Genomic DNA, 21,013 nt, shown 5'->3' on the forward strand with positions numbered 1-21,013 from the left:
AGTCTATATATCTGTATCTATATCTATCTATCTATGACATATAAAATGTGTGCTGGATAAGTTGGCGGTTCATTCCGCTGTGGCGACTCTGGATTATAAAGGGAGTAAGCAGAAAAGAAAATTAATGAATGTGCATACATATGTGTATATATATATATATATATATATATATATATATATATATATATATATATATATATATATATATATATATATATATATGTGTGTGCATTTCTGTGCTTATAGGCAATACATAGATATATAGACTACACACACACAAACATATTGTATATATATATATATATATATATATATATATATATATATATATATATATATATATATATATGTGTGTGTGACCTATGTATTGTTTATATATATTTATACATACATACATACATACATACATACATACGTGTATATAGGCAATATGTACACATTTAGAACACACGTTTATATATATATTCATTGCCTATATATATATATATATATATATATATATATATATATATATATATATATATATATATATATATATATATATATATATATATGTGTGTGTGTGTGTGTGTGTGTGTACTTTCATGTTTATAAAACTACATGTGTATAGAAATATATATAAAAATATATATAAACACATACATACACACACAGACACGTGTGTATATATAGGCAGTATATACATACATAGAACACACACACGTCTATGTTTCTATATATTGCCCATATAATGACATTTGTACTTTATATATATGTGTATGTATATATATATATATATAATCTGTAAACATGAGCTTGAATTAATGTCATCAAATGTTATAATCTCCAAACAGACATTCTAATTATTGTTTCCAAAACTTGGCAAAGTAGTGTTTTACTCCTGAATCTTCATAAAGGTCTTGTTTGGATGTCACGGCGTATTATTGCCTGAGCTCCAATCTAATTTTCAGCATCCATGATAAACTGCCTAATTGAAGTCAGTAAACAGTCAGTCATCTGGGTTATTGATGCGAGTTTTAATTGGATGAGACAAATTAATTCGCTCAATCATACGGAGCGTTACAGTACATCAAGAAGGTCAAGACGGTCGCTCCAGCCACCCAGATTGATTGGCCAAATGGACGACTTGTTTGTATAAGATAAGAGAAAATAGCCGAAAGGTCAACAAATCACAGGCTATCTCTGCATTATCTGACTCCTTCTCCATTAACAAGCACGGCAAATGAAAGTTGTGGAGCACAAATAAGGACATTCGACTAGCGAGAACTTAAAAACAAAAGCCACAGCTCACTGTTAAGATGACATGTATTAAAATAAAACACGTGTATTTGCAGATACAGACGATGAAAATGCTTTGCTTTCAGCCGGCGCACTCTCTCTGGTACAATAAATTCACGCAGAGACATAGAAAAGGACAGAATTCATTTGGCTCGGCGGCGCACTGACACACACACAATATATTTTCAATATAAATCCTATATACATGTTCCTTCACTAAACAGCTCTTAACACAGCTAGTTAGACTTCCACTGGAAGCAAAAACACATTTCAGTGCCACCAATAAATGCTGCCCGAACCTGTCAGACAGAAAAATCTAAAATAAAACCGCTTTCTGTTTGTTAAAGGGATAGTTCGCACAAAAATGAACACATTTACTCATCCTTCAACGGTTTAAAACCTATTTGAGAGCTGCTTCCTTCTCTTGGGCACAAAAGAGAAATGCTGGTTCACTTCCATAGTGATGTTTCCCCTACTATGGAAGTCAAGTGCCAGCATTTTTCAAAGTATCTTCTTCTGCGTTCAACAGGGGAGATCATTTTCTTTGTTTGGGTGAACTATCCCTTTAGGAAAACTCATTTACAGCAGGCGGTGTAAAATAAAAGCGGCGAACATGACAATTGTAGACGACAGTGTTCTGAGGGAGCCCGACCGGTGCCACCGAACTTCCTGAGAGTCATCTGAAAGAAAATATAAACAAATAAGATAAATATAAAGACATAGACAAGTGTAATCTGAAGAAACAGCTTCTCAAACAAGAAACAGACAGTCTGAATAATCATCTGAGGTCCGTCAGTTTGGATCAACGCTAGTCAGTGATTCACAGCACTATTAGCGCAGCGTTAGAGGTGAGAAACTCTGCTGGCTTTCTATTGTTGTGCATTTCTAAGTAAACTGGTTACAGCAGTCTGATGGGTATTAAAGGAACACTCTACTTTTTTGGAAACAGGCTAGTTTTACAGCTCTCCTAAAGTTAAACAGTCAAGTTTTACCATTGTTTCATTGATTTAGCTGATCTTCAGGTCTAGCAGGAGCACTTTTAGCTTAGCATAAATCATTGAATCGGATTAGACCATTAGCATCTCGCTCAAATTAAAAAAAATTAGTTTTGATAATCGTATACAGTGGAAGTCAGATTTATTAGCCCCCCTTAATTTTTATTTATTTTTAAAAATATTTTCCAAATGATGTTTAACAGAGCAACATAATTTTCACAGTATGTCTGATAATATTTTTTCTTCTGGAGAAATTCTGATTTGTTTTATTTCGGCTAGAATAAAAGCAGTTTTTAATTTTTTAAAAAACATTTTAGGGACAAAATTATTAGCCCCTTTTAGCAATATATTTTTTCATTTGTCTACAGAACAAACCATCACTATACAATAACTTGCCTAATTACCCTAACCTGCCTAGTTAACCTAACTAACCTAGTTAAGCTTTTAAATGTCACTTTAAGCTGTATAGAAGTGTCTTGAAGAATATCTAGTCTAATATTATTTACTGTCATCATGACAAAGAGAAAATAAATCAAGTATAAGAGTTATTAAAACTATTATGATTAGAAATGTGTTGAAAAATCTGCTCTCCGTTGAACAGAAATTGGGGGAAAATATAAACAGGGGGGCGAATAATTCTGACTTCAACTGTATATAGTAGTCAACATTTGAAGTACATCAGAAAAGACAAGAGTGAGTGTTGTTGAATAGTTTCAGGACGACTTTGTTGAAAGATTTTGATCCACAAATGTTGACTACTGTATATATTTATTGATAAGAATATATTATATATTAATGCCTTTTTTTATTTATGCAGGACTGTCATCTAGTTGTGGGCTATTTTCAGTCCTGCTTTATATCATTGTGCCTGCTGCAGCTATGGATATTATTATCATTATTTCACTGGAGTGGGAGTATAATTCCTAGCCACCATTGACCTAGAAAATATCTTTTTTTAATTTTCAGTCAATCCTATTAAGTAACCGCAAAAGAGTAAAGCCTAAAAATGAAAATAAAATAAATAAATTATATATATATATATATATATATATATATATATATATATATATATATATATATATATATATATATATATATATATATATATATATATGTGTGTGTGTGTGTGTGTGGGTGTGGTGTGTGTGTGTGTGTGTGTGTGTAACTCACCACAGTCTTTGCTGAAAACATGAAAAGCAATGCATTTTCGAATATGCTAATGGTCCAATCCGACTCAATGATCTATGCTAAGCTAAGCTAAAAGTGTTCCCACCAAAACCCGAACATTGTCTAAATGGACTTAAAATTGTAAAACTCCTCTTTTTAACTCCAAGGTAGGTGTAGCATGAGCCTATATATTAAAAAAATTAAAAGCGGAGCGTTTCCTTAAGTGTGTCTGACCTCATGTTATCAGCTAATATAATGTGCATCAGTAAATTCACCACAGTCTTTGCTAAAAACATCTGGCAGCAGTGCATTTTTGAATATTTTGAGTAAGATGCTAATGGTCTAATCTGATTCAATGATCTAAGCTAAGCTAAAAGTGTTCCCGGCAGACCTAGAGATCGACTAAATTGATTTTAAAAAATGGTAAAACTATACAGTTTACCTCTAGGAGAGGTGTAAAATGAGCCTTTATTAAAAAGTGGACTGTTTTAAGTGTCTCTGCTCTCATGTATTCAGTGTTCCCCGCTGTAAAAAAATGTGCACACCTCACCGCAGTCTTTGCTGAAAACATAAGCAATGCATTTTCGAATATGCTAATGGTCTAATCCGATTCAATGATCTATGCTAAGCTAAAAGTGTTCTCACCAAACCTGAACATTGTCTAAATGAATTTTAAAATTGTAAAGCTCCTCTGCTTAACTAAAGGGAGGTGTAAAATGAGCTTATATATTTTAAAAGAGTGTAGTGTTCCTTTAAATGTGTCTGGCCTCATGGTATCAGCGTTCCCCACTGTAATATAATGTGCATCAGTAAACTCACCACAGTCTTTGCTGAAAACATCTGGAAGCAGTGGATTTTTAAATATTTTGAGCAGGAGCACATTGAACTTTGCATAAACCATTAAATCGGAATAGACCATTAGTAGTGCATTTTTAAAACATTTTGAGTGAGATGCTAATGGTCTAATCCAATTCAATAAACTATGCTAAGCTAAAAGTGTTCCCACCAAACCCAAACATAGTCTAAATGGATTTTAAAATTGTAAAACTCCTCTGCTTAACTCCAAGGGAGGTGTAAAATGAGCCTATATTTTAAAAAGTGTAGTGTTCCTTTAAGTATCTCTGACCTTATGTTATCAGTGTTCCCCACTGTAATATAATGTGCATCAGTAAACTCACCACAATCTTTGCTGAAAACATCTGGAAGCAGTGGATTTTTAAATATTTTGAGCAGTAGCACATTTAACTTAGCATATATCATTAAATCGGAATAGACCATTAGTAGTGCATTTTTAAAACATTTTGTGTGAGATGCTAATGGTCTAATCCAATTCAATAAACTATGCTAAGCTAAGCTAAAAGTGTTCCCGCCAGACCCGGAGATAAAATAAATGATTGAAAACTGTTTAATTCTAGTGAAAAATGACCATACATTCAAAAAAATTAAAAAGTGTAGTGTTCCTTTAAGTGTGTCTAGCCTCATGTTATCAGTGTTCCCCACAGTAATATAAAGTGCACCATTAAACTCACCACAGTCTTTGCTGAAAACATGTGGGAAGCAATGCAAAAGTCCATATCCACATCTGCAGTACGAACATCCTTTCTGAACCCATTCTCCATGTGGAATAACACCACAATCCCTGTGAAAACACATAAACACAGACATTTACAAACCCTGTGTGGCCACAATAATGCTGCAGGGCTTAATCTCAGCGTTATTTCTGACCTGAGGCGTTCATCGTATTCACAGCTCCTGCCGGTGAAGTACTTCGGACAGGCGCAGAAACTTCCCAAAATGCACGTTCCCCCATTCTTGCAGCAGGTACGGCTTTGTTTGGCAACTGAAACGAGAGACAGCACAAATAAAGATATTACACAAGGTTGCAAACGCAAAACAGCAGCCCCTTCTTTGCTGAATTTATGGCGTGTAATCTCAACAGCTGCTACTAGCATCTGTTTCCCAACACAACACGAGTTATCCGCAGACACTGTGCAGGCCGTTACGCTTGATAACACTGGAATTCCCATTAATAAATGGAGAAATCCATTTCAGTTTGGCCTAAATGCTCAAATGTGATTGCTGATTTGTGTTCATAGAGTGGGTTATGGCAGTGTATATATATATATATATATATATATATATATATATATATATATATATATATATATATATATATATAAATAAATGTAAATAATTTTATAAGAACACCCCTTACAAATCTGTCTTGTAAATTCATATTTTCAATAGGAAGCTATACAATATTATTTTTATGCATACACATTAGATTAGTCAGTACTGAAGCCAAATCTAGAGCTTTTCTAACAAAATAACTTACTATAAAGGTCCAAAAGCTAGTACAGCCAAATTTATATACGTTATAGAAAAATATTAAATACAAATTTAAAAAAAGAGGAAAAATCAAGAAGCAAATAAATAAATAAATAATAATACATCTAGATAAAATTAACTTTTTTTAAATACTTTGCTTGAATTTAATTGGTTTATCTTTTAATTTCTAAATATGTTTGATGACTAAAACATTATTTTAATAAATACATTTGTTTATTAAATCTGTTTTGTTCAAATGCACCAAAATACACTGCCTATATTCACTGAGAAATGAATGCAAATATTCATTTTCAAAATGGGCTGTACTCAACTATGCTGAGCACTGTATTTATGAACATTTGAAATGTTTAATTTATTATTTAAATATATGTACATATCTAAAAATACAATCATTTTACTCAGAGCATCACTACACTGAAAACATTTGGGTAAAAAAACTCATTGCACAAACAACTGCAATTTAGTGTTAAATTAAAAATTTAAAAAAATAGTTAAAAACTTGGTTTGTTTAGTCAAGTGAAGTAGACTCATCTTTATTTTATTTACAACTTTGATTTCCGCCCATCTAGAAGTTATCGTGACTTAAACAAACTCACTATTACACTATGCACATGGCAGTCAAAGATGAGAAATTAAATAGATAATAAATTGACTTACTAAGTTATTTGATTTATCTCATAAAGATAAGTTAACCATGTATTTTTTTACAGTGCTATGATTATATATATATATATATATATATATATATATATATATATATATATATATATATATATATATATATATATATATATATATATGTTTCTTTTACACTGAATCACATTTTAGTGGGTGTCTTCTTAAAATCGTGGTAAAACAATTTATAATGTTCACTTTTTTTGTCTAGTAATAACATTAAACAGGAGACTTTTTAATGTAAAAACCACATTAAAAGCAAGATCCATAAACATAAGTTATAACTGTAATGCAGTATGTTTAGCAAGACAAAACTAGTCATTAGTCACTAGTCAATACAAATGCCAGTCACATTTAATTTAGTGTGCAGCTTGTAGCTCATCACAAAGTAATTAACAAATTTAGGCAAGGCAAGTTTATTTATATAGCACATTTCATACACAGTGGCAAATCAAAGTGCTTTACATAAACAAGAACAAGAATTTACTAGAACTTTCTGTGGGAAAAGTACTTGTTTATGCAACATTTTCTATGTGCAAGTGTCTAGCATTGCGGTAGTGATGAGATGATTTTCTTCCCCTATAAGTTATCATAATTTAATATAAACACTATTACAATATGTACATGGGGGTCAAAAGTAAGAAATTAAAATTCAAGTGATTTTATATACATGCATAGGAAGCTTTAGAAAAAAGTAAAAAATACTTAAGAGTCTGAAGTGCCCTATTATCAACCAATGTAACAATAGTTACACTGGAACTGCATTGTAAAAAAAATATTATGATCAATAAGCCATGACATTCCCAGAGATGGGTTGCAGCTGGAAGGGCATGCGCTGCGTAAAAACTTGCTGGATAAGTTGGCGGTTCATTCCGCTTTGGCGATCCCAAATTAATAAAGGGATTAAGCCGACAAGTAAATGAATTAATGAATAAGGCATGACAACATATTTATTTTAACTTATTAAACATTAATTAAATTTATTTTTAAGTTATACATGCAGTTTTCATGTCAGTGTGCAGCTTGAAGTTTAACACAAATTAATTATAAAATAACTAGACATATTTGAGGGAAAATTACTCGTTTATGCAACATCTACAATATCTATGTGTACGTATTGCGTTAATGACAATCTCACCTCCGGTCAGTCCAACGAACGGTAACGCTGCCTCGGCGTTGCGGTGTTGACGTTGCGGCGTTTGCGTGTTCATTTCGTTAAATTTATTCAAGAATTCAGCGTATTGCTTTGGCTTTCCAGAAACCCCAACTTCCACACATTCTGACCCCTCACATCCTGAGAGAAAAATACAAATACATATTAGAAAAAAAGACGGAAATACAGTCACGCACGGATGTAAACAAAAAAGATTCGACGCTTACCTGACTCGAGTGAAACAGCTTGACAAATAATCACAGCAAACATCAAGAACCTGGAGATAAAAAATAAGAAAATTAAGTATTTTATTGATAAAATGAAAGGCCTGAGCAGATAAAAACAAACGAGCGAATCATCCAAAATATGACTCGTGAATCATTTGCTCACCCGAACAGTTGACTCGTCATTCCGCTGGCCAGTAAACTCCAAAACAGCTCGATTGAGGTAAGTTTTCGTATCCCAAAAACACCATTAGAACATCTCCATCCCTCAAAACTTCTATCTGTGCCTGTGTTTGGGTCTGTTATTTATCTCGAGGGCCTCAGACTCCCCCATTCACACCTGTAAACCCTCCCATAGTCATGCATGCGCGCACACCCACTAATGCAAACGAGTCCCCATTCATATTCCGTCAGTCAAACCGGTTTGAAACGAATCGACTCAGTTCAGTATCACAGAAAAGCGATTAGCGACTTTTGATGCTTCTAATGCGGGACTTTACTAAAGATGTTTATTTCTCAAGTGAAAAACTTAGAATACAGATGAGCCTTCAGATGAAACACACGCTTGCGCTCATTTATTCATACAGCTGAGTAATGTATGACTCTATGACTTACTCATGACTGAGTAAGCTAATATGTATTAATTATGTGACACTAATGAAAACGTGGATATTATTTATTACTTAAGCGTCATGTTTCTGCATTTATGCAAGTGTCATGCATTTATCTAAAATGATTTCATTAATTGATTGCATGTTTATCAGTTTTATTATTTGGGTTCATGTAGGTTTCAGTCTGGTCTTTAAAGGGATAGTTCACACAAATATGACAATTTATTTACAATTTACTCACCCTTAAGTGATTCCAAACTTTTTTGGGAATCTGTTGGGACACGAAATAAGATATTTGAAGAAAGATGCACCATTGACTTTCATATAAAACAACAAATATTATAGAAGTCGATAGTTACATTTCCCAACATTATGCAAAATATCTTCTTTTTTGTTCAACAGAAGAAAGACACTCATTAAGGTTGAAACAAGTAAAGGATAAGTAAATTATGAGAGTGTTTTTATTTTTGGTTGAACCAAGGATGGACTTAACCAATAATTGAGGCAAGCAGCCGCTTAGAGCCCCAGGTAATTAGGGGGCCCCAACCAATGCCAAGAAGCCTATATTAATCATATAGCTTTTTTTTTTTTTCTTTCATCTGTTGTAAAATCTGGCTAAAATCGTCAAGATTTTAACGTTATTAGTTCTTTTCAAAACTAGGGGCCCTCATGAATAGTGGATCGTTCCTTCCATACTGCACATACAAATATTCAAATATAATCACAAATATGGCAAACGTATAGCAATTAGTTGAGTATACATATAAATGCAAGTGATTTCATATGTGCACTCTAAGCCCGGATAAGTTGGGTTTACTTAAAAAATAAGAGAAAACTGGTTGCCCTAAAAATTTTAAGTAATGTATACTTAAAAAACTTGAGTGAGCTCTGCTTAAAAGATAAGAGTTGTACTAATATGTATAAGTTGAATACACTTAATGCTTTAAATATCTGTCACTTATTTAGATTTAAAATTGGTGCCTTTTCATGTCAACCATCCAGGCAGGCGGACACAAATGAAAGTGCGTCAGCTTTGAATGTGTCGTGTGAACAAAAAACAAAACAAAAAAAAGCTTGTTGTCAGGTGAAAATGCCACGATTCGTTTAAAACATGCTTTTCGCGCAGTAACACACTTTACAGACATATTAAAAGGGATCGTATCCACCACTTAGAATTTCAGAAGTGAAAATTTTGCAGGTTAACCAGCGAACTCACCTGCCGAATCCACACGTCAAGTGTTTAAACAGGACTCGCGCATGAGTTAAAACGAAACATACTTAAAACAGTGTTTTCCGGTATTAACAGCCAAAATAAAAGCTAAATAAAATGTTTATAGTCTACTCACCAGAAGTTTGAAATTACCCGCTACTGCAACCACGAGTATATGGCATTGCTTAAGCAAGTCAGGTTGGGGGCAGGGGGTGTGATCAGTCAAAAACTTTTAAAACATTAGTCTATTGTACTTAAAGTTATTCATACAATAAATTATGTCTACAAAAAAAGTAGAATTCACTTAAAATGTTATAGTAATGAACCAAATATTGAATTATTTAAGTACCTTGCACTTAAACTGTATAATTAGACATCAAATCCGGGCTAACAGTGTGGATGTGCATGAATTCACATGGCAAAAGGAAGTTTAAGAGTTTGATTTAAATCCGACATGGCAAAAAAATATAGTTACTACTAAAATGCCAATAAAAGTCACCTAAACTGTTAGAGCTAAACTAGTTTTCAACAGAGCAGAGATCCACATCCCATAATGCAATTTACAACCGTAAATAAATGAAAAACACTTGTACACAGAAACTGTTTATTAGATATTTTTACAGTGAATATAGTTGAGAAACACTACAGTATTTTTCATTTGCTATGGTAATTTTTCTGTTCCCTATTTGTTTTTAAACATTTGTGCGTGCAAGTCAGATGAATTCTCTTGTGATTCTGTTCCTGCCGGCTGACGTTTCCAAAGGAACGCCAGTAGGTATATATAACCGCCGAAACCCTAAAGTAATTAGAGTGTGTTTTCTTTGAGGAATTTCATGTGTTTGATGCGGTTCACTTGTTTAAAGAGCAGCATCCAGCTCTATTCCTGGCCATGTGCTTTGCTATCGGTTTCTAATTAGCCGATTTCTCTGTGGGCCTGTGAGGTGAGGAACTCTCAAACATTTGAGTTTGCCATGCTGTCTGTTTAAATACATGACTAGAAGCGTCAAAGTACGCTTTTGTGTATGCCCTGGTTTCTCTTTCCACAAAAACAGTCGCTCTCTCTGCTTAAACCTTAATTCTAATTTAAACTTCCTGTGAAATTAAATAAAGCTGATTTTTTTTACAACCCCAAAAAAGTTAGGATAGTAAAAAAATGCTAATAAAAAAGTATTGATTTCTATATTTATTTTGACTTGTATTTCATTGCAGACAAAACAACAAACATTATTTAATGTGTTTCAGTTTTTTATTGCTGTTTTTCCCAAAATAAACACCTTTTCAATTTTGATTCTTGCAACACATTTCAACTAAAGTTGGAACAGTAAAGCATTTTAATGTTGCCATTGCTGTTCACAGCACTTAAATGACCACAGATTCAGCTCGAAATGCTCTGCTGAAGAAAAAAAAAGGCCCCTACATTTCAAGAGTTCCCACCTAGATATGTTTAGCGTTTATAGCAGGTTTGGCATGCTGCCCCGGGAGAGAACCCTGAGCTCGGAGATACTTGAGCCCAAGGCTCCCGCTCAGTCAATAAGCATATAAGGGGATCCGAGATCAGATTGGTCTCGAGAGCTCCCCCTTAGAAAAGGGATGAATAGGAGGTGCTGGGGTGGAAGGGGGGGTTCTTCCAAAATGAAGATAGAAGAGTAGGAAGAAAACGATCCATTTATAGTAAGCTTGGATTACTCTGATTGGATTATTACTAATTACAAATGAGAAGCCAATCATGCTCAATCATATCACATGCTCCTCTCTAAATTAGTTTGTGAAACTTCACTTAGGATGACTTGAGCGTGAGTTAATTAAAAAGATATTTTCATTTTCATTAACTATCCCTTTAAGGATGTCTATAAGCTAGTGTGTTTCGAAAAATAATGGAAACATTAGCATTTAGAAGATATAAACATTAAAATCTTGCAGTTGGTCACTTCCAAACCTCCAAACCATTTTTCTGATGTCACCTCATACTTCAGTTTCAAACCTTCTGACTAATCAAATGCTCTCTAGTATCTGCAATGCTCCGCCCCCTTTTCATTTGCTTGTCATGTGATGTGCTTGAGCTCAATCGCTCTCACTGGCAGAGCTGCAGAAAAAGCAAAACATTACTGGCTGTTTTAAATAAAGGGGAGGAGCTACTAAATGTCCCACCCTCTTTTTATGTTTCAGTTGAAATTATGTCAAACATTAAATTAAAAAATCACATTTCAGAGGGGTCCGTGTACGTTTTGTTCATTTGTTTTGAAGAAAACGGTCGTTTTTCCGTTTGTCTTTTGCTCACGAGAAAACGAAAAAACGTGATTTTGGCTGGATTTTCGTTTTTTGGTTTAGGGTAGGAAAACGGATAAACGACTTTAAAATTCAGAACTATTAACTTTTTTAATGACATATGTCTAAGAATAGTGCTAATTTACATTTTTAGTTAAATTATACATATGCAATGAATGTAAGCCTGCTAACTGTGTGTGGTTCAAATGATAGAATATGTAAACTTTGTTTATATATAATTAAATAATAATAATTAAAAGCCTGCGTAGGCTTTTATTTTGAGGGCGATGTCACGAGCTCAGATTTGGTTGACCAATTAGAGGAAAGTGGGCGTTTCAGCACCGCCTACATGTGTATAATGAATTTTAAAGTCGTTTTTCCGTTTTCCTACCCTAAACCAAAAAACGAAAATCCAGTCAAAATCTCGCTTTTTTTCGTTTTCTCGTGAGCAAAAGAAAAACGGAAAAACGACTGTTATCTCCATTTTCTTTATTCCGTTTAAAAATGGAAAACAAATGAACAAAACGTACACGGACCCAGAGGACAAAACATTCATTTTCTTTCGACTTTGTCTCTTATTTATCAGTGGTCACCCCAGTAGAATGAACCATTAACTATTCCAGCATATATTTTTGAAGCGGATGCCCTTCCAGCCACAACCCAGTACTGGGAAACAGCCATACACGCTCACAGTTACACACTATGGGCAATTTAGTTCATCCAATTCACCATCTTTGGACAGTGGGGGAAACCGGAGCACCCAGAGGAAACCCATGCACACCAGCACAGGGAGAACCTGCACACTCCACACAGTGTATTGCCAACTCCCTCAGCCGGGACTTGAATCGGTGACCTTCTTGCTTTGAGGCGACAGTGCTAACCACTGAGCCATTGTGCTGCCCCAAAGTGAAACAGAACAAGCCTAATATTATCCAGCTTCAGCGATGGACCTGTCCTGTTTTATATTTCACATTTAATGTATGTCTGTCTTTTGCATAATGTATAAAAAACTAGTTAATTTCATCCGCTGGGAAAAATCATCCTTTTTAAAAAAGAAATGACATGCAAATTACGCAGCTCAGGTTGATGCATTTTTCATTTCCGAGCACAATGCATCACCGCCGGGAGAGCTTTATTGGTAGTGCATTAATGTATTTTTTTTTTCGCCAGAATTTCCTCTAATTGCTGCTGGGAATTGTTTTTTTACAACAGAACACTCATCTTTCTCATCTCGTCTGTCTGTAGGAGGACTTTCAGTGTGGCGTCGACTGCTGAACAAGACCTGTTGCTAAATAAAGTTATTGGACTTTGTGGCTCAAGCTGACCCCGAAACGCTTAAGGTCAGACTGAATGTTTCTCATGTTTCTGTGCTTGACATTAAAGCACCTTTGACCTCCTCACCACCCTTTGGCTTAATATCTGCTTATGAAATCAACATTCGTGTAAAAGATCGGCGTGTATTTATTACGTTAGCTAAAACGTGCATCAGTGTTCACTGAAAGAAGTACAAACAGCCACTGAAATGCACTGTAAAAATATCTGTTAGTTAACAGTTTCCATACTTTGGGTTTTCTGTTCATTTATGCGTGTGAATTGCATTATGGGATGTTGATCTTTGCTTTGTCCACTTTTGATGTTGAAAATTCAACTCTACAGTTTAACAAAGTGACTTTGAATTGTTTTAAATAATATGATGTATAGACCTTTTTCATGGCTGCTGCATGGAGGGCGCCATAGCAACCAGCGTCTTCCGGCAGAATGCTAAAAGCTTCCGTTCACAGCGTGTAAAACTGGTAATTTGCGTTTCGAAAATGGGTTTCAATAATATTTTTAATGGATAACAGAGCGTTTTTGTGACACACAACTTTAGATTATATTATAACAATAAAATATAATAATCTAATATATTATTAGATTATAACAGCTTTAACAGACACTTTTCTGTCACGTGTGGTTCAAGCGCGTCAGAAATACGAGAAAACAATCTTCTAGTTCACGTGTCTGCCGTCAGAAATACAGTGTGTTTCTGGCCTGTCAGCTGTTAGCTCAGCGGCTCTTTAACACACACACACACACACACACACACACACACACACACACACAGAGAGAGAGAGAGAGCAAACCAGAGTACTGGCATGAAACTTAACCGGTATGAAAGTCGTGCAATTTACAAAAATGAGCAATAAAAGTCTGTCATTGATCCTCTGCTGGCTGATTTGCTGTTCATTCTAATCGCGAGCCGTTTGTGTTTTATTTCGTGTGTTGTTTTCACCACGGTTTGTTAAGGGTGTCACGATCCTCCAAATCCTCGATTCGATTACATTTTCGATTCTAAAGGCACGATTCGATTTTCGATTATGAATAATTAATTATTTAATGACCAATTAATTATTCGTAGCCTACCGTTTAAACTACCTGACCTGCATGGTCTTTGTTTTACCCATAAACAAATCATACAGTAAATGAATAAAGGCAAGATACACACATAATTACCACCTGTCAATCACTTTTTCTGCGGGACTCGTGAATAGGCAGTGATCTGTGTCATTATAATGGCGTCGGTAAAAAAGACGCACAACAGACAGGAACCAGCCAACAGTATCTGAGGTGTTCGCTTAAATGACAAAGTACAAGTGAGTGAAAGATTGAAGCAGTCCTCTGACTGCCTGAACCTGCAGTCTCGAGCGCATGGCTGTGTGTGCGTCTGTGTCTGTGTGGTCACGTGATGTGCATTTTCAGAGGTAGAGAGGAAGGAGGGCTGCTCAGAAATGCTACACGCCACTGTGGATGTCAAATCGTTGTCGTTCTAAAATGCCATTTAAAAACAAAGACAGTGTAAACAGGGCCTGAGTGTGTACTTTTCGCGAGCGGATTTGCAACGGGGGCGGGCGGAGGATCGCGATGCCGGTGTTGTCTATCGGACGAACCCTAATACGTACATAGCAGAGCTTGCAAAACTGTGTTTTTTTTGTCGACAACACGAACGTTGTCAACATAACTTACTGGAAATCCAAAATGCTTCCACACCGGCGACTTCATTGAAAGAGGAGAGGGTTTAAGTTCTGTTGACGGGTCTCCTGCTTCTGCACTTCAACAAGTCTGTTATTTTCCCTCTTGGCAAGCCAAGCTGACGTGACATGGGGGCGTGGCAGCATCGACGATTCTATTTTTTGATTCGATAATCGAAATTGAGCATAAATTTCGATCGATTTCGATTAAAAATCGAAATCGTGACACCCGTTTGTGTTTTTCTGTCATTTCGAAATGACGCTAGCCTATATTTTCACTTTGTCATAGTTATTAAATCAGTGTGTCAGTGGCACAGTACAGGCTACGTGTGTGTGTGTCAAACATTTTGGTGAATTACATTTGTTTGGGCTGGTTATATATTTGAAATAAAGAGAAAATGTTGACTTTAGCGATGACGAGGCTTCATTTAAACTGCAGAAGATGCCGTCTGACAACGAGGGGAAAACGCCTCACAGCAGCTGTTTTCCATCCTATTAGATCGCATTTCTTTAAATGATCAGTCCAGGAGATGCTGCTGATGGACAACAGGATTAGCTCAAAGAGGATAAAAGCAGGTAAAATAGATTAAAACTATCGTTTCAAAGCTGTCCAAATGTGACTGTTTACACGCATCAGCTGCCGACCGGAAGTTCTTCGCATTCTCGTTGCGCATACACGCAAAGCACAATGGGTAATTTTGCGTCCCAAGAAAAAGGTCTATAAGAACTAATATAAAGGATGGCACGGTGGCTCAGCACTACCTATGCTCCCATGCAAAAATGCGAATTAAATTCATGCGCAAAACTGGAATGTCGCACAAAAGACGTGTGCATAATGCAGCGTTTTCCTCAAACAAGTCAAAGAGAACATAATCGTCACTTCCTGATTATCTGGCACCAAACATCAACAGTAAATACGTAATTTGCTGCGGTAGGAGAAGCTGCACAAATCTTTTCTTTATTTAATAAATAAGTTATGAAGACAACGCCGACATGCAATGAACGCGTAGTGGCATTTTAAGGTGTGAGACGCGGAGCACAGATGCTCTTGACAGTCCTGGAGGTAATTAATAATATGATGACACTAATACTGAAGGGTGAAGCAGTGGCGCAGTAGGTAGTGCTGTCGCCTCATAGCAAGAAGGTCACTGGTTCAAACCTCGGCTCAGTTGGTGTTTCTGTGTGGAGTTTGCATGTTCTCCCTGCCTTCACGTGGGTTTCCTCCGGGTGCTCCGGTTTCCCCCACAGTCCAAAGACATGCGGTACAGGTGAATTGGGTAGGCTGAATTGTCCGTAGTGTATGAGTGTGTGTGTGAATGTGTGTGTGGATGTTTCTCAGAGATGGATTGCAGCTGGAAGGGCATCCGCTGCGTAGAAACTTGCTGGATAAGTTGGCGGTTCATTCCGCTGTGGCGACCCCGGATTGATGAAGGGACTAAGCCGACAAGAAAATGAATGAATGAATGAATGAATGAGATTTGTGTTGGGATAACATGAAGAAATTATGTGGAACCCTGCATTTTTTCAGGGAGGATGAATCATTTTGCCCTCAATTGCATGCATGTGAATTGAGATGCAAATGTAGCCTTGATGAATAAATGGGCACAATCTGTGTTTGCTAATAGGCCGTAATTAGATAATTCATTCACATAAAGGAGGATTATATAGCGTCTGCTAATGACCAGCGACTGAACTGCAGAGGTCATGGATCCTCACACCGCTCTTCCGTCTTCTGTCTGCGCTTTTGTTTTAGACACAGTGGAGTCAGGAGGTGATTTATTCTCTCTGCTCGCAGGTGCGTTTCTGCCTCGTCCGGCTGACAGCCTGTCATGTTTCTGTCAGGGGAATGTGTGCGGTAATTAGACTAGCAGAGGTGGACACAAAGACGCACATTTGAAGGGACAAATCCAGATTTACTGTGTCTGCATGTGCAATCCGCTTCTTCTTTTTTTTTATTATAATTTTTGCAGAAAGAATATCAAGGAACAGACAAACAAACCCATCATAAAACACTAATCTGTGCAAAATGTAAAATAAAGCAAGAAACGAGAAAATGGCGACTTACAAAACATATATGACCTACAGAATAACACATCAATGGATTTAGAGAGAATTTTTTGTTTTACAAATCTTCAGAAATTAAATGACACCATTAGTCTTTATGGTGTTTCAGAAAAAAAAAGACTGGATCCCACATTTTATCAAATTTTGCAGAGTTCCCAGAGGTGGTATATCTTAGGGTGCTTTCACACCTACACTTTTGTTTCGGAACGCGTCTCGTTTGCCCAGTTAGCGCGGTTCGTTTGGCATATGTGAACAGGGAAATCGTGCTCTGTTCCGCGCCAAAGTAATCGCTCCGAGATGGCTTGAATAAGGTGGTCTCGGCTTGATTGAAACGAACCCTTGATCAGTTCAACTGCAGTGAGAAAGCGATCCGATCCGAGCGCGGTTATATCACAGTGTTTTATGGATATGTAATAGGCTTACGGCTATATGAAGAGAGAATTATGAGTATGGCGGGAAGTTTCGGGTGTCTCCGGATGCCCACAAACGAGTGATGATCTCCCGGTAATCTCGCGTCTCCCTCCCGGTCCTCAAATAGGCATCGTTGCGCACCCTTCTCACCCCTCCCCACCGCATCTCTCCTCAGACACGTCGTGCGCACCCTGTCAATCACCACCAAACCACCACCTCTCCTGACAGCTGAGCGGGACGCTGCAAAATAAACACTCTGACCAATGTAAGGAGAGTTTACTCACACGTGACTTGTTTTAGCTCTTTTGGTCCGATCAGAAACTTTGCAGTGTGAAAGTGAACCGCTCCAAGAGCAAAGAGCAACAATGTAACAATTGTAATCTCTGTTTCAGAACAACTGAATCGATTCACAGGTGTGAAAGCACCCTTATTCTTTCCAAATGTAAAGTGGAGGTGAGTCTGAGAAGCCAGTCAGAAAAAAGAGGCCTAACATTTTTCCTCCAAAAACAAAGGATAACTTTTTTTTTTAGCTATGATCATGCCATGCTGGACAGGTAACCGTACGTTTCGGTTGAGAGTCCAATCCGCTTGTTTATAAATCGCACAACAATTCAAATGAAACTCTCATAGTGAATTTAACAAAGAAACTGTGAGTGAAGTTTGCTCGTGTGCAGGGTTCTTGCTGCGTGGTGTTTCCTTCAATGCGCGTCTGTGAGATTAGTATTTAAAAAATATAATGGTCCATCAGGTAAAAATACTACAGTGGCCCACTTGAGAAATTCCAGGCAAATGTAAACCTTGCCATGAAAAAAATAAAGGTTTCAGCAAAATAGTGAAACCCTTTCTAAGTGTTTTTGTGTCTGCTTATATTTTACAGTACTGTAAACATACTCAAAAGTGTCTCTGTCAATACTATCATATTTGACCGACTAAAGTTACACATGGCAAGTTCACATCTGCCACATGCATAACCAACCTTTTTCCTCATAAATACAAAACTGTAAACAAAAATAAAATCGATCATGTGTGTTCTGTAGAGAGCAACTCTGATTCTTTCGATTAGCATTGTTTCTTATAGGTTGTGCAGTTTAATTCACAGTATTTTTACAAATTATATTGTAGACCGTAAACTTGCAAACCTTTTTGGTCACATCTAGATGTGTAACGGATCACGGTTGGTCTGTTATTCGTACGGATCACAACCCACGGTTCGGAACACACTTGCGGATTAATACCTTTTTTTAACTAGCAAATTGTTCCTAAATTTGTAACGATCACAGAGAGATCGCCTCTCGCGTCATTCAAATCACATGTATGAAAGCATTTAGGCTTTTCTGTAATATGTAATGATGATGGAAGAAGTTGTGGTGAGTTATTGAGTATGTGCTGGGTTTCTTAGGTTATTAAAGGTGTTTTCTGTCACTACTTGTTTAGCCTGCATTAATGATTCAGTGTAAGCTGCACCATTAATCATTAAAAGATTGGGATCTCAACACCCACGCAACATAAATTATAAAAAATGGTGATTTGCATATGTTTATTAATCCTAAGAGATTCAGTCTTTAGTCTTTTGAGTTAGTTATGAAGTTACAAACAGTCAAATAACACAGAAGCACAGTGATTGGTGGGATTTTCCATATTTCGTGGTTCATGGTTTTATTTTCCCTCATTTATTTCTGCTTTTGAATTGCATTTTGGGACCTTTATATTTCTTCCAACAGCTTTTTAACCTTGAAAAGTTGGAAAAAGTGACTTTTATGAACATTTTTAATAGTTTGCAGTGCTATATTGTTTGGGTTGGTGTTGTATATTACGCTAATAAACTGTCAATACATTTTCTGTTATTTTACAGACTCATTTCTAGACAACAAATATTTTTTTATGTTGATTTAACTTATTTAAATAAGTTAATCAGGTTTCAACTCATTTTTTAAGTTATGCAAAGTTTAACTTAATATTTTTTTATATTTATAGTTTGACTAATGTACGTTAAGATGACTAGATTCAACTAGATTCAAGTCAGCAAGACTTTGTTTACAGTGCTGGGTTTTAGCTGCATGCACTATGAAAAGCGGTTTGTTACTTTATTGTAAAAAGGTGAGTATAGTTGCCTTAAAAGCATCAAGTTGTCTTTTCTTTAAAAAGTGGGTAAATCCATTGTAACTTAACATGGTTGAGTTGACTTAATTTTTATAATTATGCACACAATTAAATTTTAAGGCAATTAGTTTACTTACTTTTTTGAGTAAAGTCAACTAATCGCTTAAAAGCATTGTGTTTACTCACTTTTTTAAGTAACAGAAACGAATCAGTTTTTTACAGTGTGGTTTCTCCTTCAATGTGTGTCTGCGAGATGTATTTAAAAAAATAAATAAAAGTATTTTCCAGCAGGTTAAAATACAGACAAAAACTAATAAAATAAAGAATTTTAGGTAAATAAAGTAAGTAAATGCTTTGAGTTAAGCATAAAATTTTTAATTACTCTGTAAAAAGTATATGTAAATTAGCATTTTTTCATACTTCGTGATTCATATTTTTTATTTTTCCCAATTTATTTATATTTTTGAATCGCATTATGGGACCTTGATCTTTATACCAACAACTTGAACCTTAAAAAGTTTGGAAAAAGTGACTTTTATGAACGTTTTTAATGGTTTGCAGTGCTATATTGTCTGGGTTAATGTTGTATATTACGCTACAGAAACCTTGTATTAAACTGCAGCACATTTTCTGTTATTTTACAGACTTATTCCCTCGATATGATATCAAACTACTTACTGTAAATGTCAATAAAAGTCATTTTGTTAAACTGTAGAGTTGAATTTTCAACATTCAAAGTGGATAGAGCAGAAATCAACATCCCATAATGCAAATTCAGATCTGTAAATAGACGGAAAACACAAAATACAGACACTGTTAATTAACAGATATATATATATATATATATATATATATATATATATATATATATATATATATATATATATATATATATATATATATATATATATATAAATTTAGAGTGTAAAAAGACTGAAATATTATTTTCAAAACTCTTGCTGGACCCTTTGGCATCTTTACTTTACTAGGCGTAAACTAAATAAAAGGATTAAAGTTGTCTTCGAGCACGAGCAGCTATAAACTCCAGCTATGCGAATATAACCCTTTACATATCCTAGGTGTTCGAGCTGATTAAATCCATGTAACCTCATCACAGCATCACATGAGATTTGATCAGTGGCCAGAGTATGTTGTGTAAAAGCTGAAAGCAGACACCGAGGCTTTCATTAAGCTGAGTGTTGCTCTCTGACTGAAGAGGGTTTAATAGAGACTCAGATGAGCCCCCTGCTGGCGCTTCACTCATTTACATATCCGTAAACTTCATTCCCGTAATTAACAAGCCTCTGGATAAAGCCAGCGCAAGCCCTTCAGGCCTGATAGAGTCTGTACTGGGTCCTTTAATGAAAGAAGTGCTATTATTTTTATTTGACTTGGCTTTATTTGTTTTCATTAATAATTACATTCACAAAGTACAAGTGGCGATTCAATGCCTTTTGTGCTAGAATTAAATTCCTGGTATTGTACTGTTAAGATCCATTTCTG

General features: G+C 35.6%; 2 protein-coding genes across 10 annotated transcripts in view; one reads left to right on the forward strand and one right to left on the reverse strand.

Moving 5' to 3' along the window:
- LOC100535760 (uncharacterized) overlaps positions 1-21,013 on the forward strand; it is an 88,627-nt gene that overhangs the window by 50,648 nt on the left and 16,966 nt on the right. For 6 of the 8 annotated variants that reach the window (XM_087269972.1, XM_087269978.1, XM_087269977.1 and 3 more), the window contains one exon: positions 13,173-13,267. The gene's annotated coding sequence lies outside the window, so the exon portion shown is untranslated. Of the gene's footprint in view, positions 1-7,591; positions 8,065-13,139; positions 13,268-21,013 lie in introns of those variants that run through there. The other 2 variants (XM_087269973.1, XM_087269971.1) reach the window with 2 other exon arrangements.
- On the reverse strand, positions 998-8,381 carry tdgf1 (teratocarcinoma-derived growth factor 1). 2 transcript variants are annotated; one of them, NM_131092.2, is given in 7 exon segments: positions 998-1,958; positions 4,260-4,280; positions 4,970-5,079; positions 5,166-5,280; positions 7,603-7,758; positions 7,845-7,894; positions 8,008-8,381. In NM_131092.2, coding segments are annotated over 7 exon segments (573 nt in total). In that variant the 5' UTR covers positions 8,028-8,381; the 3' UTR covers positions 998-1,857.

Source organism: Danio rerio, chromosome 10 (genome assembly GCF_052040795.2).
Source record: "Danio rerio strain M-AB ecotype USA chromosome 10, GRCz13ab, whole genome shotgun sequence".
NCBI classification, from domain to species: domain Eukaryota; kingdom Metazoa; phylum Chordata; class Actinopteri; order Cypriniformes; family Danionidae; genus Danio; species Danio rerio.